This window comes from Lethenteron reissneri, chromosome 47, assembly GCF_015708825.2.
Source record: "Lethenteron reissneri isolate LAM-NWPU_2019-01 chromosome 47, ASM1570882v1, whole genome shotgun sequence".
Classification (NCBI taxonomy): domain Eukaryota; kingdom Metazoa; phylum Chordata; class Hyperoartia; order Petromyzontiformes; family Petromyzontidae; genus Lethenteron; species Lethenteron reissneri.
Genome location: NC_083825.1, coordinates 1,938,817 through 1,963,766, shown reverse-complemented (window position 1 = coordinate 1,963,766; position 24,950 = coordinate 1,938,817). Strand labels below are relative to the sequence as shown.

Genomic DNA, 24,950 nt, shown 5'->3' with positions numbered 1-24,950 from the left:
GCCAATTAGTAAAGTGGCTCACAAAAAAGTGGCAAAAGAGTAAACCCACAACTTTTACAATTTGATTACGAAGTTTCAATTTGGATATTGTGGATCTGCTCTCCAACACGCCGGTGTGCTGAAGTAGTACATCACTGGCACGTCCTGTTTACGTGACAAACCTTACTTATTGGCAGTATCTCGTGATGGTGGGTTAACGACACATTTAAATTTACGCGATCTAACTAAAATATATACCTTTATGATGAATAACATTAATTCTAGATTTGAAACTTTCGTGACTGGAAGGATTCATATTCTTAGTTTTTTTCGGTAAAGTCACGTAGGTAAAACATTAAAATTACTAAAAGTAAAATAAAATAAAAATCACGACGTTTCGGAGGCAACACAAGCTTCCGTCTTCAGGTGGAACCGTCACAGCCACGACAGCTGTATCAAGTAAATGAGAGATTACAAGAGCTACCACTCCGAGATTACTTGATACAGCTGTCGTGGCTGTGACGGTTCCACCTGAAGACGGAAGCTTGTGTTGCCTCCGAAACGTCGTGATTTTAATTTTATTTTACTTTAATTAATTTGAATGTTTTACCTACGTGACTTTACCGAAAAAACCTAAGAATATGAATAACATTGGTTGCGAAAGTCCACGTGTTAAACGAACTGTGGTGTACCCATTAATAGCTCTGAGTGGATTGAGCCAGTGGGAATTCAGAAATGTGCATTTTTGTTTCAATTGCCATGCCGGGAAACCGACCCGGTGACCTCTGGGCGGTTTCTTCAACGACTGCTGGACAGATAAGAAAATTCCTCTGACTAGGCCATTGTTTGGCAAAATTAGCTCAAAAATCGAAATAAATAACGATTCCTGCAACTAAAATCCAATTACAAGTGGTCCCTCGGTTTACGATGCCACCGATTAACGATATTTCTATTAACAACCCGCCTCCCATAGGGTCCCATTGTTTCTATTAACGATACATATTCGATAAACGATGTTTTACGATATCACGTGGCTACCAATTTCGGCCAATCGGTGGACTCTGCAGACCTCAGCCAATCAGAGTCGCCCTTCTATGAGCTTTTTGAAAGCAACTGGCTGCTCGATTTTCAATGTTTGATTGTGCGTTGCTTATGGAAACAGCTCTAAAGAATGCTTAAGTGTGTTTTTTTATTACTTTAAAGTTAAATAAGATCAATAGCAATGGCCCCTAAAATGAATGTGAAGAAAGATAAGTGAGGAAAACAATTAGTTAAATAATAATTACATTAATTTCCCCCCACCCCTACTTCTCCATCAACCCCTTAAGCCAACCATCTTCTTAGCCCAATGTAATACTTTCACTTCTATGCTCTATTTATGCTCAGTTTATTAATTATTTATCAATTTTCCTATTAATGTAAATGCTTTAATATGTTCTTGTAACATGTATGTCGTCTTGGAACAAATTAAGCCTTTAACAATGTATTCCCTATATTCGATGATGGACAATCTAAATTAGCGATGGTTTTCGTGGAACCAATTAATATCGTTCACCAAGGGACCACTTCAAATAGCAGCAGCAGTCGTCCCCGTGTGCAACTACTAATTTACAGGTGTTGATTGCAATACAAATAGATATTGGGTATTTATTGGATCCCACTGCGTTATTTAAAGTACATGAAACACTGTAATATAAACGATTCTTTGAGGGGGGGGGTGAACACAAACGTTTAATTTGAAGAGCTTTTTTGAAATGCAGATGTCAATGATGCGCATTTGTGTTTAGAGGTGGAGTGTTCTATTTGGGTCACCACAATACTCTAAGCAGGCCCTTAATATCCATGTCACAGACATAATACTGCCGTCGATAATCCTCTTCAACTCCTCCGAGCGAGGGCTCTTAATTTAGAGCAGAGCGACATCGTAATAAATGAACGATGTACACAAAACAACAGGGTTTGTGTGACACCTCGGAGACACAATGGAGCTAATTTGTATTGGTCGGGACACTGTGGTCTTGCAGTACACCTGACCCTCATCTTGTTTGCCTCGCCTACATGCAATTGAGATGCATCTCATTTTGTAATAACGTCATGCCCCCCTTTATGGGACAAAATCAGACATTGACAAAATAGCCGAAACACTTTTGGTTTGGTGATTTTGTCTTGCCTACATGCAATTGAGATATATCTAATTTTGTCGTAACTTCATGGCCCATTTACAGGTCAGATGTACACGTTGACAAAATAGCCAAAAACACTTTGGTTTGGTGATTTTCTTAATGATTTTGATCTTCTCATTATTATGCTTCTTTCCTCACGAAAAACTCACCGAGTCTCATGGCTTTTTTCAGGAGGGTCCTGCCAGGTTTTTACCAGTAGGGGGGGGGGGATCGCTTACGTCTACCCCAAATCGAGTAATTTGCAAGGAAACGTGGCAAATTTGGACCATGATGCAAAATATGACTTAAAGGCTAGCAGTGTGTTTCATTATTAATGTGCCGTAACTTTGACATTCTTCACGCACAACTTTTAATTGCGTGTACTCCGAAATAATCGGTCCAAAGTTCCTCCGTTCAAACAAATGGCATTTTTAAATATGAATGATAATACGATTTGTTCCCAAACACAACAAAACGGCAAAAAAATTGCCTTTGCTGTAATCTGTAATTAAACAGATACAGTTCTTCCAACAACAACAACAAAAATGGCATAACAATCAGTGCCATCGATTAAATTATTCATGAAAAAACGCACGGATAAAGGTCACGGAGATTTTAATGAAAACAACACGCACGATATGATAGCCGCGAAAACCTACGCAAATTTGCCCGCAGGAAAAGTTAAACAAATCTTTGCGCATTGCGCACCTACGATTAGCACGGTTGGCTACGTACGGTGCGAAAGAGGTTCAACATGCCGTACAGAACACTGCAAGGAGCGCTTTTGAAAGATCACAGAAAGAGTAGAAAGTCACAACTCATTCAAGTTGCACAAGCACATTTGTGAGAGAGGTTGCTACATATTATTATCTCATCATACGTGTGTACAGCGCCTCGACCAAGGCGCTGTAGTCAACTAACCACGATACAAGACGGTGGGCGAAATGAAACGAGATGAGTGGATGGGGGGGAATGTGTGTAAAATGAGGTGTTGGTGACGATGCGTGGAATAAACTAAGATGGAAATGAGATAAGTCGATTGATGATGGGTGACCATGGGGGGGGGGGGGGGGTTGGAGACGGGGAAGGCGTTTTGTGACATCCACAATCCGCGCATCCTCTGTATTAATGACTGCCAATGGGCACTTAAGAGGACCTCTCAGCATGACTGGTCACCATACTCAAAAAACATGGACCTCAGAGTGATGCCACCGCTAACTTCATCCATTCGCTGGCAGCATTTCAGATATTCAGTCTACTCCTGATAGCTCTGCCTATTTAAGTCTATGGTTTTCTAAGCTAGTATATGGGTCTCTATGCAAGTATATCAATCTCTCTGTTAATCTATGGGTCTCTATGAAAGTCACTGGGTCTGTATGCGAGTCTATTTATAGCCACGTGAGTCTATATCTCAAACCATGGAACGCAGAGTAACATCACAGCCCATTTCGATAATTTGTTACAAGACTTTCAGATATTCACCAGGCAACTCCTGAAGCCGTCAACTGGTTTATCCCCTAACCGCGACAAAAACATTGCTGATCCACTCCTGAAGAAGATTGACTGCCAATGAATGGCTTTGTGAAATTGCCATTAAGCCAAGGCTGGTGCTTTAAAAGGTCTTATACTGTGTCGGTAGGAACCTTGAAAACAAATGGCAGGGTCATGGATCAAAAGACAATGACAAGCCCTGTGATACATCAAAGCAAAAACCCCTTAGCTTCTTAATCCCCATGCATTTAATACAACGACGTTTGTCTGCCTCGGTGTTATGAGAAAATAAAACTAAAAATGAAAACATGACGCAAAAGTTGATTAAGAGTTAGAATTGAACTTAAGACAGTGCAAAGGTTATGGCGAGATGCTATCAATGTCACAAATCAATTGCAATTCTTCTCGGCCAAAGGTAGCGGGCGGTGAGTGCATAATCATTCATCAGCCTGGCCTTTATCCACGGATATCTTTCAAACCTTGAAGGTGAAAATGTCAGAGGCCGACATAACGATACTCCCGGGGCGCTATCACATGGGCAACACGTGGTTGGATTTCCTGTGGATTGGTAGGCGACACCACTGGGGCGGCTTGAACACTCGGGCCCCGATTGCTGCTACTGATGGGTGATCTGTCCGGGTTGAGGCAGAATCTCAAGAGGACCGGTAAACTCGACGGCATTAAGCGTTCGTGCGCATGGCCCAGCGGTGGCGCTGTAACAGGGTATAATGAATCCGCGACAGAATGAATGATACATTGTGTTAATACGGAAGGAATCCAATCAGCGTCAAGGGGTGGCCTAATATGGGTTTTTTGATCCACATATTGTCACTTTCGATCCAGAAATCCTGTGCGACGGGAATCACTTCACCGATTGAAAAAAAATTGTATTCAAACTGTCACAGCTCGATCCATGCTCGAACACTTATCGTAAAAAAAATACGCCGATTCCCGTTCCCCTATTCCTTATATGGGCACAGCTATGCCCGATTACTCCATACAGGGGCCTCAAACACGAACATAATTGATAATTCATTTGGTCGCCGATTCATTTTATCCTGTGACAGCGCGTTCGGCCGCTCGTCACAGCGGCCCGCGGTTGCGAATCCGGCAGGCCGCCCCGGTTAACACTTCTTGCGAATTAACCACTGAAACAGCTGCTGTCTGCTTCGCGGCGGACGCTGTGAAGATCCCCTGGCATCGCTTGACACAACGCACAGGCCAATTATCGTGAGCAGGGCCTCGCGGTCCAAATGTGAAAACGACACCGGAAATTTCCCTCGTGGTATTACTGCATATCGCAAGCGTGCCCCCTTGCTCACTGGCTTGTGCCCACTCGCAGGCGGGAACCGAATCACCTTTGTGCTGCACAGGGACAGCGGCCACTGCGGGGGTGTCTGCTGTCGACGTAAGCTCTGATGCAAAGTACAGGACGCTGTATATAAAAAAAATATCACATGAGTCTGTTGTATTCTTGCGCAAGGCAATGTGTTCAGGAGCCGAATGCCAACGTCGTGGTCTGCTAGCCACGAGTTCGTGAAAGTTTTTCCGTTCCTCCTCCGTTGAAGGCGCGCAGACAACAGTGGTTTACTACACGGTCCATCATATCAGTTAATGATAAGTTTCAACATAACGATAACGACAACGACAACACACAAATACGAAAAATCTCTTGGCCTTCGAACGTAGGTGAGAATGCGGGTGATGCTCGGAAATCCACTGCCAATATGAAGTGCCGTGACTTCAGATTTCGGAATTCCAAACGGCAAAAAATGGGCCTTGTAGACGATGTCGTTCGTGACAGGCGGGGCACGTAAGGAGCATCGGGCTACGAGAAATGGCACTGAGTGACACTTAGAGGTCATGAGGAAAGGGGGCAGACATATAGCCAGATGGACGGGGTTGTCTGTCTTCTTTGTGCGGCTAAATGTTGATGTAACTATTATATTACACTGAGCTGGCTGCGCTGGATGATGCATCACTGCTGTGATGCATTCTTCGTGTTTGTAAATTGAGCATTGAAATGTTATGTTTTCCATGGTCTGTTCTGGGTGACCACAGTCAAGCATTCGTACGCCACGTGTCCGCATCGACCACGGTTTACGCGGTGGATGCGGTTTAAGGTTGCAGGTCATGTGCTTCGCATCGTTGGCTCTTTCACGAGGCGTTTGTTTGTGCCTTATTATGAAATCCATTTGGCTTTCAGAGACTGTTACAGGGATCGCTAAGGGATTACAATAATATTTGGTCTCCTTTCGTTAGCTAATTCCTGATTGGGCCTTCTTTTCCCCATCTTGTAGTTTAATAATAATAATTAAAATGTATAATGCGCATTCCATCCGAGGATCCTAATACGCGATGCATGGAAAGCAGGAAACAAAAACACAAACAGGGCAACCGACCAAACTACAGAGAGAAGGCCACTTTAGAGAGATGGGGTTTCAAAGCAGACTTAGATATTTCTTCCGACTCTGATTTCCTGATTTTAAAGTGTCAAAGAGTTCTATAACTTGGGTGCCACGCTAACAAAATCCCCATCGCCAAAAGAGGACAACCGAGACCTGGGAGTGCTGAGCAGTTGGAGATCAGAACATCTTAAGAACCTTGATGGAATATATAAATGTATTAGTTTCTGCAAGTAATGCCACGCCTCATTGTTGTTGCTGTGAATGCAAGTAACATTTTGGAAGTGTCTGGCAATGGGCCTTCTGCATAGCACGTAAACTATGTATAAATGAGCCATTACCAGAAATCGTGCATCATTAATGGAACAACACAGACTACGAATAAAGAGCATTGCCCGAAACGTAGCCAATTAGATTGTTTGTCTTTTTAAGGCAGGGTTGTTAAGGCGGGGTTTATGAGTGAGTTAAGTTTGTTTCGGCAACGCCAATTATCTATATATATGTAAACCAGCAGAGGTGTGATGTCAGCGCAACGCACGAATCCAGCTCAACGTTGCGGGTGACATCACAACCGCACATACCTAGCCTGAAGAGACCGTAGGAGCAAGTGCTGTTAGCGAGCACCTATGAAGGCCGGTATGGCATACGAGGGAGTGGGTTGCGAACATGATGCCCGGCCGCCTATGTCTCCCCAGTTGGGATGTTTACACATCGCACCAGGTACTCATTTTAGGCTGAGTCAACCTAGGGGAGTCAACCTAGGGGAGGCCCAGGACCGGTTCAAATAATCGTGCCTTGAGTTTGCCGTGAGCAGGATATCAGCGGGATTCGAACTCAGGTGGTGGGGTTCGTATTGCAGCACGCTAACCCCTCACCACCGCACACGAGCCAGGCAGCTAAGAATCCAGCCAGGAAAGCCGCCAGCAATTTTTTTAAAATTCTCATATAATGTGATACGATAAAAATATAAAACACAAAACAGACCACAGAAGTTGGCTGCCGACCGTGTAAAAGGTGTGCGCATTTGGCAGAAAGTGATGGCTTCTAGGTCGAGGGGCATTGGCCCTGACGACCTCCAACCTGGTGGTGATTTAATGTGACAATTCTGGAAGACAAGCTGAGTGTTCGCCAAAGCGGGGACTGTCTATACCTTCCCCTTGGTTCCCTGCCATTCGAGGTTTGGCGATGAATTATTCAAGAGGCGCCGCAAATCCTTAATCTATGGGCACAGTTTCTTTCCCCCAGATGTAAAAGCGTCGGGGCCTATTTGCACAGCGATATTAACGCACTTGAAAGATTTAGAGCAACATCTACAGGCATTAACAAATCACCTCCACGGTTGTAAATTCCCATCTGCCCGCAAACATTTCTGCAAATCCGCGCATTAATAATGCAAAAAGTAAAACTTTGCCAGAGTTATGAGTGATACTGCTCTCCACATGCAGTATTTTTAGACATTCAATTATATAAACATTTTAAATATTATGGTACAAGTATTTAAAACGATGTGAAACATAAAGCCCTATGACGAATCGCATGTGTACCATTAGGAAAGCCTGCAAGATGGTGTTGATGCTCGTGCCACAAAGATACAGGCACAGCCACCACTAATCAGTAAGTTATAGGTTATAATTGGGACCACCGCAATATGACAATCAAAATCTATCGCGACCAGCATGGGGTATGGAGGCTGTCATCCAGCAGTGGATAATAGATCATGGCTCATTGACGACAATGATCACAATGATGCCAGCAACATCAAAATTCATGTCGCTGTGAACGACGTACTGACAGAATGACACTTGCAGCTTGCTTTGGCAACTCCCTGAAAAAAAAATCACCAGCACCTGTTGGTAAGAATAACAAACTATTTTTGTAATCATGTTTTCGTTTGTGCTTTGAAGCCACACAATTCCTTCCGAAATGTCAGAAACTGCGGCCTCCCTGGGTCAGCACTAAACGAAAACGTTTGCCTCCGTCCGCTGCAAACGATGTCCATCTTTAAGGAGATTAAGTTTCCCTTTTCCTTAAAGGATGCGGAGTAAGGCTTTGGAATGAGCCTGGACAGTGTGCAACTTCAGACACAGTCCCGATAATGTGCACAAGTTCCAACTCGAAGCCAGAAACACCTCCGCAAAACTAAACGAGTAGGAAAAATCAGGCACACGCATGGATTCTGCAGTAACGCTCTTCAACACGTGATTGATCAGCGGTCACAATATCACGAGTAGCGGAGACGCGTCACGTGATGTGTGACGTCATTGCCTTGGCCGAAAATGTTTTTATATTCAGCAATGGTTTTTGTTATCGACAAGTTTTGGTCAACCCTTAAAAATCAACGTGGCTGGTCTTTCTCTTAATGTATATCTGTCATCGCAACAAAACGTTAAACCTACATTACATTTATATTGGGATCCTGCGTACGAAGATGACCGTGACTTCCACAATTACAGTCCAGAATAATTCCAGGAAGACGACACATTCGTCGATACGATGCTTTCAACTCGAGTTGGAAAGTGTTATATAAAACACACACGTGGCCAAGCGTTTTCCCGCCATTTAGACATGGCTTTGCGCGACTTTTGTGTGTGTTGCTGTGCGTTGTAATTCATCCCAAAGGCATCACTTCCCATTTTAAAAGGCCCTGGCCTTCTAACGCAGCCCTCTAGGTGACAAAATTACTTTTGCTCTTGTCGTTGATTGGCTCGTCTCTGAAGAGCGGCACTGATTACCTCAAATGTCTGTCCATCAGAGCCAAGTGGCTTGGAGAAGACACGGGCCTCCACAACTGCCCATGGAATAATATTTGTTGTGACTGTATCTGTCACATATCTGCAGTGGAAGTCAGTTGGGCCACATTTGAATATTCTTAACGTGACATTTCCACACTTGTGCATATTTTCAAGGCTTGCAAGCATTTCCACTTTAACTGCGAAGTCGTTTCAATATACTTTCTTGCCTTTCGTTGAATTATTTAGCTTGCATCTTACTCAGTCCCCTGTACCAATTCCACACAGATAGGAATCTGCTATACCCAAGCCCACTGCGTGCTCTGCATACCACCACGAGTCTCACGGGATGATCAACTAAGCCAGGATTTTGCGAGCAGCGAGTGAACGGGAATACACATCCACTCACAGGTGGCGGAGGGTCCAGCGGCCCACTTTCCATAGCTAGAGTTGAATGCACCGATCCGTCACAACCCATGCTCGTCTACCTTTCAAGTTCAAGTTCATTTCAAGTTCATTTATTAGGTATATAGCCCTGTGAGCCATTCGGCTCTTGAATCGGGTGCAACCGCAACAAACCAAAAACAAAAACAGGAACAAAAAACATCTTAAAGTGAATATGTGATTGAGTGCAAACAGAAAATCCAAGAAAAGACAGTAAAATATTGCAGAAAAAGCACCGTACACAAAAATGTGCAAAAATCCCAGTGGGATGCAAGTCAAACAACAACAACCACAAGACAACTTAGATTAAGACCATCAGTCTAACTCTGTACTACAACAAACATGGCCAAACCAAAAAACGTATCGAAAATCACCAAAATAAAGCCATAAAAGCAATGAAACAGTGGCCATAGGAACTGTGATCGAATTTTCACAATAAACGACGTAAACAACCTTTACGGATGCACAGTTCAGACTGAATGCAGCGCGCCGTCTAGAGAGGGGCTAGACAACCGTTCAAGTAGTCGATTACTCCCTTGTTATATCTCGTGGGCAGCAATCACTTCCTACCACGCCGTAGAATTCAACGTGAATCAGTCAAGGTGAATTATGAACCAGCACTCACTAATTTCACACCAGTCACTCGCTCACCCGTGAAACTGGCAGACTGCCACTGCCTTATCATTATTTTATCACGACTACAATGGTTAATGCTCCTGTGCACCTCACTCATTGATTCCTCCACTCATGTTGAGGACTCGATCTTACCCGACTGTTTCATCTCATCCACAGTGTTCAACCACCGCAGTGTAGCTCACAACAACACACCAAATTATTTCACTCACCCAGTCTCTCACTCTCCCAACTCACGTACTCACTCACCCACTCATCACACTGCAGGTCACAATACTTCTCATCCTGCATCTTCCATCGCACTGCTCCACCGTGGAATTCCCTCCCATTATTTCTCTTCCATAGCTCTTACAATATAACTTTGCTCAATTCAAGAAAGGTGGTATCTCTTTATCTCTTACAACTCTTATCGTTCTGTCTGTTGCTGGCCGCTTGATGTTTTGAGCCTTTCGGCACTGTACTCAGCAACTGTTTGAAAAAATAAACTACTGCCGATTATCGGTTTGATTTCTTGCCTAATCGGATTCACTACCCTGCACACATGGCCCACTCATCGCAACCGCGACTTCACAATCCTCTCATCTTGTCATGGGTCTGCCACACCATTTGTCGTTTGTTGCCGTAAAATCTGTTCCCATCAGGCATTGACCACTCAACCCTGCTTACCCTCGAAGGTCAGAAGATGCACTGATATGCTATGAAGTTATTTTCTTTCTACGTGCTGTTATGGAGATCCATGACCTGAAACATGACATATAAAAAAAATAACTTTTAAGGCCATAGTGTTATTGACAAATGTTTAGATTGTTTTTGTTATTTGTGCTTGTGCACCACTAGTAATGCAGCAGCAGCAGTACAACATTCCCTCGATAATGAAGAGCTGTTAATTCACGAGCTTGCTATCCAGTAATCAAATCTGGAACTCCATATGACTGAATCGAGAGAGAGATAAATAAATTGTTGAGATGAAGTAATGAGAATGTGATTCGAGAAAGTGACGAGATAGAGTGATGAGATAAAGAGACGAGACTGAGATAACTTCTCAAAGCTTCAGAAGCATATCCAGACGTTGTGCGTACGATATTCTTGGGCAAATATCATTATCCGCAACATTTGCTACTCACGAGCATCTCCAGAACGTATCCCTCGCCAATAACGAGGGACTACTGCACCACCAATTTAATTGTTGAATAAGTGTGTGATGTTTGTTGTAGATCGGAACAGAGGAGGTCATTTTTAGTTCCCTAGTTTCCCTTCAAGTAAATATATGAAAACAAAAGCATGAAACAAAAGCAAGGATTCCTTCAAAGAGGTTTCTGTTTGGTGTTTTGACATCATAACACCTGTTTTAATTACATAAAGGGTAAACCTATTTTTATATTTTGAAACTGGCAAGGGAGGTCTCATATTGTAGCTGCTCACCCAGATTTCTCAATGTCCTGACAGTGGTATTGTCTTTGTGCTGTTCGCCTTTTGGCGTCCTCTGGTCTAACACTTTGAGCCTAGGCTCTAAAGAAAGCTGTCTCTGGTGTGGACCAATCAGTTTCTAAGACAATGCATGTATTACCAGAGCGTGTGTTTTGTTTGCATGATCACCACAAGTACGTGTGGTTAATGCAGACAGGATTCCTTGCAAAAGGTTTCTGTTTGGTGTTTTAACATCTTAACACAACTGTTTTATTGCCAGAAAGGGTAAAACCTATTGTTATAAAAGCATGAATTGTGTGTGACTAGATCGTGGCCCAAGCTCACTTTTAAAATGTATTTAATGGTCTTTTAATGTTTGTATCAAACATATTTTAAATTAGGCTTTTGCAAAAACAGAAACACCTCAAGTGTTTTCGAACAAATGCGTAGCTTATTTTGAAATTGTATTCAAACATTTACAGCCAACTAAAAATTAAAGAGAGTACGGCAACACAAATAGTATTGTAATTAAGGCGAGAGGAACAAAATGTTTTTAAAAAAACATTTATAATGAGAAGCTGTAAATAGTATTTTTTAATGAACATCACGCATATTAGTCTAAGCAATTCGTTTATTTTTGGGTCAGATCGTGTATGTATAGTGTCAATTTTAACTATAACCCTCCACCATCTGGACAGAGCCAATGCAATCAAGTTGACACATGGGCAAATGCTTTATGCCAATTACGTTCTATTCTTGCGTGAGGCAATGTGTTCATGAGCTGATTGCCGAGGCCAGCTCGCCAAGAGTTTGTGTAGTTTTGCAGACGAGGTGGTTTTCTCTAATGGGGCCCGTAGTTTGGGTTGTGTGGTCACTGCGAGTCTCCTATTGGTCTCTGTGTCTCTGTGGGTTGCATCGCCAATGTCGCACTGTGGCTTGCCTTTCATCTTTCCAGGTATTAATGACGAGCTTTTTTTTGCCCGTCCAAGGACGGGTGTATATTGCATTAAATCTGAAATATTCAATAGAAAAATAGTTTAACTCATGATTATTAATGACGGGGAGGGGGAGGGGTTGCCCCATGTGGAGTGACGTCACCCGCTAATGGTTATTGGGGAGAGATGCGGCATGTGGAGTGACGTCACCCGCTCATAATTATTAATGACGGGAGCGGTGCAGCATGTGGAGTGCGCAACCTTCTTGTGCGTTAGTGTAAATTTCCACGCGGGCATGAATATTAATTAGTGGAAGGGGGGACTCTTTTTGCAGTGACGTCACGTACGGATGTAGCACTGTGCTGCGTAGATTTATTTTGTACCGTCACTTTCTGTAAAGAAACGTCATTTGAAGCGACTTTGCATAATAAATTATTTAATTAAGCTCGATCTTCCTCTGCGTTAGTGTAAAAATACACCCACTCATGAATCGTAATGAGGGGGGTGGGGGGGCTCATGCGGTGTGACGTCACGCGGGGAGGTGGGCCTCATGTGGAGTGACGTCACGCGCAGGACACACACATTCTTGACTTATTATAGCAGTAAAATATAATGTGTAATTGATTTGTTTTTTTTCCGGAGGAAATTACCTTTGTAAACACCTGATGATGTTGGATGTCATCTTCAGTGAAACTTCAACCAAAATTCTCAATAGTTTTTATTGCATTCCAACAGTACGGTTTTGCTGAAAAACAGAATCAATTGGCATGTTTGCCCATGACGCGACAACTTGATTTGTCTGGCTCTGTCGGATGGCAGAGGGTTATGGTAAAATAAAAAAACATTACATTACACCTACTATGATGAACAGACCCAAAATTAGCTAATTATGATTCATAATTAACACGTAGGCTTTCGCGACCAATATCATCCATATGAGGTTTTTTGAGTTAAATCGCATAAATATATAAATGTGTCGTTAAACCCGCCACCACCCGACACAGCCAACGAGTAAGGGTTGTCACGTAAACGGAACGTGCCAATTCGTCACTAGTACAGCACACCGGTGTGTTGGAAAGCCAATTGGCAATGTGATGATGTGCCAACTCAGGAAATATAAGTATCTTTCACACTGGCAATTAATTACACAATTGAATCGTGTGTGTGTGTGCCTAATATCTACGCCTCTATATAAGGAATGAAAGAGACTTCTCCACAAATATGTCTGTCGCCTGATGAAGCTAGTTGTAAGTACTGGCGAAACGTCATACTCATTTCTAAATGTTGCGGCTTGGCTCTCCAACACACCGGTGTGCTGTACTAGTGACGAATTGGCCACGTTCTGTTTACGTGACAACCCTTATTAGTTGGCTGTGTCGGGTTGTGGCGGGTTTTAACGATATTTATATATTTTACGCGATCTAACCCAAAAAACCTCTATTATGGATGAATTATAATATTGGCCGTGAAAGCCGAGTATACACAATTAGTCGAATCACCTTTCTGTCTTAACAGCTAAGGTTCCGATATTTCATTAATAATTCATTTTAAAAGGGAAACCGGTTACACGCATTGATTTTATTTAATATATTACAAACGCCTTCTCATACAGTTTCTCAAATGAAAGTGGGCTAAACTGTACGAAGATGGCTACATTTATTGAACATGCTCTGTATTTCACGTTTCAGCGAACATGACCAGGCGCAAAAACAAAATACCAGGACATATAATGAGAAGCCCTCACAATGCCAGCAGAGAGGAGAACCACACGTGTATACATTGTCGAGAGAGACCGTGTTATGATCAGTGTTATGAAACTCACAAAAAAATTGGAAATGTTCATGTCCTGGGAAGATTTAAGAGATTTTTCAGGACAGCAGCTATGCCTCCTTAAAAAGAGGACGATCCTGGGAAACCAGGACAGGTGGCAATCATACGCCACAATACAGTACGTGTTCATCTTCTTGGTTCTTTCGGTAAAGTCACGTAGAAGGGAAGTAATAAAATAATAATTACTTCCCTTCTACGTGACTTTACCGAAAGAACCAAGAAGATGAATCCCTGCAGTCAAGAAAGCTTTAAATCGAAACAGTACGTGTTTTTGGTGTTAACACTTTGCCCGCAGTAGAGATACACACGTGGTCCAAATTAAGCGCACAGGTTTGTTTCAACAGGCCAAGGGGGCCCAACGTTTGACTTCAAGGTCTCAATTGGTTGGGCCTTCCAATGTGGCTTATGTCATTTACCCATGCAGAACGTTATATATTCATATCCCAAGAGCTCTTAATGACACAGCAAAGCCTCATCATTATCCCCTACAAGTGACAGTCAAAAGTGGTGGACAATCTATGGCTCGGAGGCCAGACGTGACTGGCTACTTTCATTTTGTTTCTGGAACTTTCTTCGGCAGCTGAGCCACACATCACGTTGGGATGTAATCTAGAATGAAAATGATTGGCCATGCACTAAGATACTGAAGAAAGGTGTTTACCCTCATGCAACTTTTATTCTGGCTAATGTATTTCCTATGTGCCAAAAATGCTACATTCGTGCAAACTCATATTATTTCATGATTGCTATCGGTCCAAGATTTTACTTATCCATGTAACCGATGTCTATGTACAAGAACAAACATGTATTGCACACAACTGGATTTCAGAATTATACATTATCATAAACACCAAGAGAGTGACTCATCTCCATTACTGAAGAATGTTTGACTTGGAGAGTGGGGGGAGATATTGTTTTAAGAAAAATGTGCTGTGCGTGTAATGTCCAGAAGGTGATGTAACATGGTATTTAATCTCTCAGCACTCAGCAGTAGACAAACATCTGTCTGTGGAAATTCTATCTTCAAGTCTGTACCGACTGAGTGGTTACCAGTGCAAATTGGCAATGTTATAATGCGCCAACTCAAGAAATATAAAATCTTGACTTAAAGCTTTCGTGACTGCAGGAATTCATATTCTTTGGGTCTTTCGGTAAAGTCACCTAGATAGGTTTTTGTTATTTTATTTGAACCTATCTACGTGACTTTACCGAAAAACTCAAAGAATATCAAGAAATAAGCATCTTTTTACACTGGTAATTAATTACACCATCGAATCGTGTGTGTGCCTAATAAAAAGTGTTTGCCCCGTACATGTCGTATGCTAATTGGTTTTTTACCCTTCTATCTGGCAACAAAACTGACACCTTTTTTAGTGCGCCTTTTGGCGTCATCTGGTCCAACCCATGTGAGACTAGGCTCTAAGGAAAGCTGTCTCGGGTGTGGACCAATCAACTTCAAGGACAGTGCACATTATCAGAGTTATGTTTTTTGTTTGCATTATGGCTGCAGGTATTGTGGTCTATACAAACATGACTCCTTGTAAAAAAGGTGTCAGTTTTGTTGCCAGATAGAAGGGTAAAAAACCAATTATCATATTTTTTACTGGCAAATGAGGTTCCAATGATGTCGTATGCTATTGGTTTGCGTAAGCCCTGAGAGCTACTTTGTGGCGAAGCAGCTTTTTTAACCGTGCCAACGCCACTGATCTTTTGTGGCCCTCGGTTAAGTGGGCTTGGCCTTGGTCACGCAGCTAGAAGAGACGCTGGGCTTGTGGTCGACACCAATAAAAGAGTGACAGCCAAAGGAGGAAATACATCCGATAGGATATCCACTGAGGAGATGAAGCAATGGGATGAGTTTCGATTTAAAGCTTTCGTGACTGCAGGGATTCATCTTCTTGGTTCTTTTGGTAAAGTCCCGTAGAAGGGAAGTAATAAAATAATAAAAATAAAACATAATAAAATAATTCTCACGACGTTTCGGCCACAACGCAAGCAGCCGTCCTCAGGTGAAGACGCTGTCTCCCCGACAGACCTGGTCTTCACCTGAGGACGGCTGCTTGTGTTGTGGCCAAAACGTCGTGAGAATTATTTTATTATGTTTTATTTTCATTATTTTATTACTTCCCTTCTACGTGACTTTACCGAAAGAATCAAGAAGATGAATGGGATGAGTCTTTCTGTGCAGAAGCTATTTGATGGATTGTTAAACTGCAGCACTGTGAGCGAATGTGATGACTTGGTGAGGCCTTTATCCAGTCCAGCAGTGGATGGATCATGCCTGATGATAATGATGCTTGCCATAGGCTCCGAGGTATCCACAAGCACCATGAGGGTTTCAGCTTGTCTCATGAGGAAGATAAACCTCTTGAAATAAGTTTGTATGGCATCTAATTGAAAACAATATAAATAAGTTAATGAATACATTAATGTAAATAAGTTTGCTATCTCTGACATTCAAGCCAATGCATGGTCTTATATTGTAAATAGTTTACTTTACCAATTTTATTCCATCCTGGGAAATGTAATTAATACATAATTCAGAGGAGAGACCAGTTGTGGCTATCATTTTTTTAGAAAATTTCGTGAATTAATAACATTAACCACACAAAAATAGAAAACATTCAGCTGCATGTTGAATTCAGAAGGTGAATCACGCTGCTAAATACTTGTATTTGCAAACACATTATTTCCGTCGGTTCCGGAAAAAGCATGTGAAGAGAAACCTTGTAGCTATTTGATGGCATGCAACTGTAAAATAACCAGCTATTGCATCTAAACAAAAACAATTTAAACCGTAATATATGGAGGACTGCAGAACTTGGGCAATTGTTTATAGTGCCGCCTCGCCGGCTGGCTGCTACCTTCCAACTTGTCTGTGGGCCATCAGTGATTGTGAGATGCAATTGGCACGAACGACTCAGCTATACATGACACTAAACATTATTACGATTGCACTTTTGGAATGTGTAGTTTTAACGTGAAATTAGAATGCTGCCAGGGTGTAATGGTTGGCACAATGCATTAGTTCAATGCAATATCCCGTTGTGGCAGTTGAAACACCAGTGCATGTTTCTTCAAAGCTCCACCGCCTGTCAACACAGCAGTATTAATGTTCTCACTACAGTTAGTCGATCGGCAGGCCACGCGTGATGGGGTAAAGTGTGGGTTCTTCCGACATCTTCCAAGATACTCGCTAGAAATACCCAAGAGGCCCTTCAAGAAATTGATGGGCTGCACCGTTACCTCAATACACAATGCGATATCCTGTGCGCAGACATCGCCTCTGTGATCTCTTCGCGTTATCATCACTCTTAGACAATTCCTGTAGGTATGTACTTGCACACTGAAGTAATGTATGTATGTTGAACTCGTTCCACAGTAAAATCCGTGCGACCAGGGTAATCGAGTCCAGACGAGAGCTTTGAGATTCGCTTGCCAAATGGAGAGCGCTGCAGTGAAATTAAGTTGATGACTGATGATTGATCGCATGCATGCCCCTGAATGGGGAACATTGACCACGCATGTTTTCCTTGACTCGCACACACGGGCATTCGCAGGGCAGGTAACTCTATTAAACCAATGTCGCACGAGTGAACCTGAGCGAGAGTTTAGCGATGACGAACAGCGGTGTGTGATCGTCATCATTTAATCATCGTTTCCAGATTCAGTACCGTGTGTCAGTGCCCTTTGAGAAGGTTTAGTGCCCTTTGAGAAGGAAACTGGCACTATTTGGACACACATGTAGGATGGACAACAACAGGAAAATTAAAAGTGTGTTCAGAAAAATGGAAGGAACTGGAAAGAGAGGAAGACCTACCAGAGAATGGCTTGACGACGGCGTAAGAGATTGGTGTGAGAAAGATGTGGCCCTACTTGAGCATATTGGCACAAGATAGAGGAGGAAAGTGGAAACAAATGACGAAATGTGCAGTGGACACCTACGGGCTGTCTGCCCATGGATCGTCATGATGATGGCCTCTGTCAAACCTCAGCTCCTACGAGGGCTTTCTTGGTCGCGCCGTACAGCTCTCCGCTCTGTTTTACTCCGTGATGTTTGGAACGACGTCGGGTACTCTGCTCTATGTGCTGGGAGCTTCATCAGCTGGTCAATTCAGTTCCCGAAGAAGCTCTCAGTACGCGAAGCGAAACGTCAGACATCGTGCCAAATAACACACGGTACAACTCGACAACACATGCGAGAGCCAATTTTGCGCTTGTTTGACCATGCTGGTCAAAGGGGCAGTGAAGCAAGCAGAGAGGACTTTCATTAATATATTTATTTGTATTTGTAAAGCATATAATGATGATAACCTGAACCAATTTGGGCTTGATGGTTTGGAATAGCAGCAACCAGTATCAACCTTCTGGTTCTTTCGGTAAAGTCACGTAGAAGGGAAATAATACAAATAAAACATAAAAGTGTGTTATATTATTATATTATTTTATTATGTTTTAGTTTTATTATTTTATTACTTCCCTTCTACGTGACTTTACCGAAAGAACCAAGAAGATGAATCCCTGCAGTCACGAAAGCTTTGAATCGAAACCAGTATCAACATATGCAAACCACTACAAACCTGGAAGGGGTAAAATGTGTAATTCAGAGCCCTGTACATTTGATTTCTGGTGGAACACGGCGAACACCCTGCATGCTGTGGGATGGCTCACGATATTAAAACACACAATTGTACCCTGTGGATTTTATTTTTTTCAAACGTCATACGATAAAAGGCACACATTTATCTTCTTGGTTCTTTCGGTAAAGTCACGTAGAAGGGAAGTAATAAAATAATAAAAATAAAACATAATAAAATAATTCTCACGATGCTTCGGCTAAAACGCAAGCAGCCGTCCTCAGGTGAAGACCAGGTCTGTCGGGGAGACGCTGTGTGACTTTACCGAAAGAACCAAGAAGATGAATCCCTGCAGTCACGAAAGCTTTGAATCGAAACCAGTATCAACATATGCAAACCACTACAAACCTGGAAGGGGTAAAATGTGTAATTCAGAGCCCTGTACATTTGATTTCTGGTGGAACACGGCGAACACCCTGCATGCTGTGGGATGGCTCACGATATTAAAACACACAATTGTACCCTGTGGATTTTATTTTTTTCAAACGTCATACGATAAAAGGCACACATTTATCTTCTTGGTTCTTTCGTTAAAGTCACGTAGAAGGGAAGTAATAAAATAAAATAAATAAAACATAATAAAATAATTCTCACGACGCTTCGGCTAAAAAGAAATAGCAACAAAAAATCTAACTAGAAAACTATAGACAGACATATAAGCAGACAGATATCACCAAGATACATAGAGAGAGAGAGTAACACAAGCACAGAGAGGGAGATCGTCTCTGTGGAGTGGCCTTAAATAGGCAGAGGGGGCGGGGGCAGAGAGATGGAGGGGGTTAGAGAAAAAATTTACATGTCAATGAGTGCGGAAAAAGAAGCGTAGTAAAGTACGCAAGCTTGAACATTAGGAGAAAGAACACACTAAAATAAATAACACAGAGTCAAAACTACATCTCTAACCTGTATATGTTTCATATACACATGTTACTCTTTCTGTCTCAGTGCAATTCCATGGATGCATGCACACATCTCTCGACGCCTCTGTGGCAACTGGTGAGCTTAACTTCCACATTGTCTTCTCTTCACAGTTCAAGTGTCTCATTAGATTCCGTGGGCATTTTTGAGAAGTCGTTGTTTTGAAGGCGGGCTCGCGTGCAACCGCTAACAAACCACGGCTTTCACTCAAGGGTGTAATCAATGCCCACGTCAGCAACCACAAAGTCAACCCGCGCCTTGTCACCATGCTGAATATTCCCCGCATGAAAAGGGAAGTTCACTGCACTTGATCTCAGTCTCATTCCATCCACCCACCAGGATGGTGCGTGTTTGTTGACTCAAGTCGTACAGTTGAATCAGTTCAAAGTGCAAACACCGTTCTTTTCATGTCATTGCACTTGCCTGTTAATGTTGACCTGTTAATGTCGCACAAGTCTATAATTTAATTCATTACACTAGGCCCAGGGGTGGGGAATGTCCGGCCCGTGGGCCGTTTAAGGCCCACGAAATCATTTGGTCTGGCCCTGCCAAGGCGGGACTCGAAATTCAATACATCTAGGAGCAAACCTGGAAAAGCAGTTGCGAGTAGCAACATCATCATTACCAGCTAACATCATACGCCTCACCAAAGAGAAGCAGTTCCAGCCATCACATTAGGGGTGAGTTAGTTACAATTTTGACCAAACATAACAGGCTAATTTTTAAGTTGATAATTTTGTATGGCCCGCAAATGATGTTATAAATATTATATAATGGCCCTTGGCAGAAAAAAGGTTCCCCTACCCTGCACTAGGCAATACAATTAGACACCCCCAACACGTACAATACACGTGTACAGCCTTTGCCATTGCACCTCGGGATGAAGACCTCCATACGCCACGTCAGTCACGGGGGTTGTTTGACCATACTTCACCACGCTGGTCATTGCAGGTTGAAGGGGGAGACCCAGGACTGGTTCAGATATCGCCCACCACTCACGGTGGCTTTGGAATTAACATCGACTTTTGCATCTAATGCACAGTTACAATTTACAGTTCAACGAGGTGATAACTCAAAAGAGACCAGGCCGTCTCCTTTGCAAGAGTGAACCTCCTTGGTCACCAACATGGGAAAAGCTAAAAAAAAACTAAAAACATAAAATACTCATACATCAATGAAGCAAATGATAGCAAGAGCAGCTGTAAAGCTTGGTGATAAACAGGAACTGTAAGGTGGTTATTAGGGTTTTCACTTTTGATTGTGCAGACCGTTATGCAATTCAGTCATTCATATACTATTTACTAATACTATATACATACAGTAAGCGTATTTCAGCACCTGGGGGGACCCATCTATATCCTGCAAGGGATTTCCACAGCAATTGGGATTGCTTGCGCAACGTGTCAAGACTGATACTCTTAGTTTTTTTTCGGTAAAGTCACGTTACCGAAAAAACCTAAGAGTATGAATCATTGCAGTCACGAAAGCTTCAAATCTAGTGTCAAGAATGCACACGATACTCGACTTCAAATTACTTGTTCCCATTATTTGCAAGTAGTTTACGTTGGTCAACGCAGTTGCTTGTGCCTCTGACACAAGTAACACAGGTGAGAACAGTAATTTACTGAGCAGCATTTTTCAATAATTCATCACGACTCTCAGAGAGTAGGTTGAGCCACATTACATGACTCCAATGCTAAAACGTTGCACACACAAGAGCATTCTTATCGATTGACTGGATTCCTTCATGAATTGATAATGTGAAGCTGGGTTTTTCAATTATTGCTAAAGCACGAGTCGAGCGTCTAGTGGCGGACGCGACTGAGACCAGAAGCACATGGCGGGTGATGTATCGTTGTTGTAAAGTTCTTACTCGCCCCCGACTGGACATCTGTGAAAAAGAGCTTTATAGGTCATCGGATTCCTCCAGAAAAAGTCCATATTCTGATTCACAGCCACTTTGTTTTTTTTAAACAGCACTGGGATGGCAATTCTAACTTGTGACCACACAAACTCACCTCTTGGGCAAAAGTGAGAAGCAGCTGCTGTCAAAACTGACAACTACTTTGGACCCAGCGTTCACAGATCAAATTATTTCGTTTCTGTTCGAGGTTGGGAGGAAGACTTTACCCCGAGAGCTTCAGGAATTTGGTGACATCTGCGATCGGGGCGTCAAGAAATTGATTTGTCCTGACATCTGGTGCCGACCGGTGTTGCACTGAAACCCAAAACAGGATTTCTATCTTCTTAGTTCTTTCGGTAAAGTCACGTAGAAGGGAAGTAATAACATAATAAAAATAAAACATAAAAGAATTCTCACGACGTTTCGGCCACAACGCAAGCAGCCGTCCTCAGGTGAAGACCAGGTCTGAGGACGGCTGCTTGCGTTGTGGCCGAAACGTCGTGAGAATTATTTTATTTTTATTATTTCCCTTCTACGTGACTTTACCGAAAGAACCAAGAAGATGAATCCCTGCAGTCACGAAAGCTTTAAATCGAGGATTGCTATCCTGTTGCACAGTGCTGATGATTAAGGATCTACTACTAGGCTTGAGTAAGGAAATGTGTCCGCGTTTTGGTCTGATAACATCTGGTAACCGCAAAAATAATGCACAACTACCCCTTAAGTGTGTTTGTGTGTGTTTTACACAGCTGTAAGAAGTATTTATACAAATATTATTGTTTTGTAACTTGCTATTTTCTCTATGTTGCACCACCTATAGTTTTTTAAAATCTTGTTTGCTGTTGTAACGTGTTTACCCGCCCATAGATGGACATCCGTAATAAAGAGCTTCATGGCTCATCGGATTCCTGCTGCAGTCTAAATAAAGTTTAATCTTGACTTAAATAAAGTTGTTGATACTGACTTGAAGGTTGTTTACAATATAACATCAACCGACACTTGCGACTAATCAGCGGTGATGTCACCATGGCGCTTGTGCCAGGCTAGGCACACAGGCTGTGTATTAGTATACAACTGAGTATGTAAACTAAACACTGAGCGACCCGGCCACCAGTGATAGTTCAACGAAGTGGCTTATCACGTGGAAATGCATAGCAGCCAAATACTCAAAACGCAATGTTTCTAAATATGAAGGCAAAAACTGGAGGACCCGGAGAAAAATCCACACGACCAGAGGGAAGAGACAGAGAAAGACAGAGAGAGACACGCAAACTCCAAATATGCAAGCGGGCGTCAAGGGTAGGGATTGAACCCACGACCTCCTGTATACCAGGCGAGGTAGTTAACATCTCCTAGCCACCGTGGTACAAGCACGTGCTCTGCGAAGAGCGTCCATGTGTGTGTAAGGTATCATGAGTGTTGTAGTATGATGAGTGGAATGAACACGTGTACACTACAGCGTGTTGTAGGATACGCGTCGGTTTGTGCTAAAACATATACACAGCCTCTTTCAGGAAGCAATTCACAACACGCATTACGTTACCACCACTGTACGAGGAGGGGAGACCCTGATATTAAGACCATTACAGTACGCACAGCTGAACGATGTATATCCGTATATCCTTAGACTGTAGGGGCAAGTGCTGTTAGCGAGCACCTATGAAGGTCGTCACGGCACACGAGAGGGTGGGTGGCCAGCACCACGCCCGACCGCCTTTGTCTCCCCAGTGGCGATGTTTACACACCGCACCAGGTACTCATTTGAGGCTGAGTCGACCTGGGGGGAGGCCCAGGACCGGTTCAAGATAATCGTCACCGCTGTTCGCCGTGAGCGGGAATCGAACCCGGATCGCCGGGTTCGTAGCGTTGCGCTAACCGCTGCACCACCGCTCCCCACTACGTGACACACACGCGGACAGACACGCGTTGTGGACGTCTCTGTATCACGTCCGTCTACACGCAGCACCACCACACACAGAACACAGCACCACCACACACAGAACACAGCAGCACCACACACAGCACCACCACACACACAGCACCACCACAGAACACAGCAGCACCACACACAGAACACTCCAGCAGCACCACCATAGCACCACCACAGAACACAGCACCACCAGGACCACCACCACCACCACAGCACCACCAGCACCACAGAACACACACAGCACCACCACCACAGCACCACCACCACACACAGCATCACCACACACAGCACCACCACCACAGCACCACCACCACCACACAGCATCACCACACACAGCACCACCACCACAGCACCACCACCACCACACAGCATCACCACACACAGCACCACCACCACAGCACCACCACCACCACACAGCATCACCACACACAGCACCACCACACACACCACCACCACCACCACAGAACACAGCACCACGCCCGGCCGCCTTCGTCTCCCCAGTGGCGATGTTTACACACCGCACCTACAACGCACAGACGCACGTGTGTGTGTGTACGTACGTGTGTGTCTACGTGTGTATGTGTGTACGTGTGTGTGTACGTGTGTGTGTGTGTACGTGTGTACGTATGTACATGTGTGTGTGCTTTGTGTGTGTGTGTACGTGTGTGTGTACGTATGTACACCTGTGTGTGTACGTGTGTGTGCTTCTGTGTGTGTGTACACGTGTGTATATGTGTACGTGTGTGTGCGTGTATCCACCAACAACCCGGCGTCGCCGACTCACCCAGCACAGGAAGGCGTACGTGACCAGCATGAGCTTGACGGCGAAGTAGGAACACCATCGTGACCTTCCTCCTTCGCGTGTCTCGGCCATGTCAGCATCACCCCCCACCCGCCACCACCACCGCCACCAGCACCACCTCCTGCACTTGCGGCTGTCACAGCACTCAAAAGGCTTCCCCCACCGTCTCCCTTCCTCCTCTTCCTCCTCCTCCCTCCCCCCTGCAGGCAGAGTTAGCCGTGCGACTTCCTGCAACAAACGCGAGACGACTTTGGCAGCGATGAGTTTGTGTTTCACGTCACCCGGGGGACTCCCAAACGCACAAAGTCGCGAGCGAAACCCACACCCATCGATGCAAGGAAACTCATCGATTTGGTGATTTTTTTGCGAGTACTGTATTATATATGACGCTGATAATTATCTAAGATGGGGAAATCTCATTTGCTACGAGTGTATAGAGTATGGTTAATTGTATCAGGGCTACTGTATAATATATAACACATGTTCTGTAAAGAGGAACAATGGTCATTTATACTCTTTGGTTCTTTCGGTAAAGTCACGTAGGTGTATTATTTTATTTTATACCTACTTGACTTTACCGAAAGAACCAAAGAGTATGGATCCCTGCAGACACGAAAGCTTCAAATCAAAATGTTCATTTACCCACGACTCACAATAAAAATGTCATGTTGTCTTGCCGTCTCACCAGTGCATTACTAGGGTATATTCCCATTTTTGAAGAGCAACAGAAAGAATCAACACCATG

General features: G+C 43.4%; 1 protein-coding gene across 1 annotated transcript in view; it reads right to left on the bottom strand.

Moving 5' to 3' along the window:
* The window catches only part of LOC133354467 (tetraspanin-15-like), a 290,888-nt gene extending 266,604 nt beyond the window's left edge, over positions 1-24,284 (bottom strand). The window contains exon 1 of the mRNA XM_061571317.1: positions 24,188-24,284. Coding sequence (XP_061427301.1) covers positions 24,188-24,277 — 90 coding nt within the window. The 5' untranslated portion in view covers positions 24,278-24,284. The remainder of the gene's footprint in view (positions 1-24,187) is intronic.
* Positions 24,285-24,950: the final 666 nt, after the last annotated feature.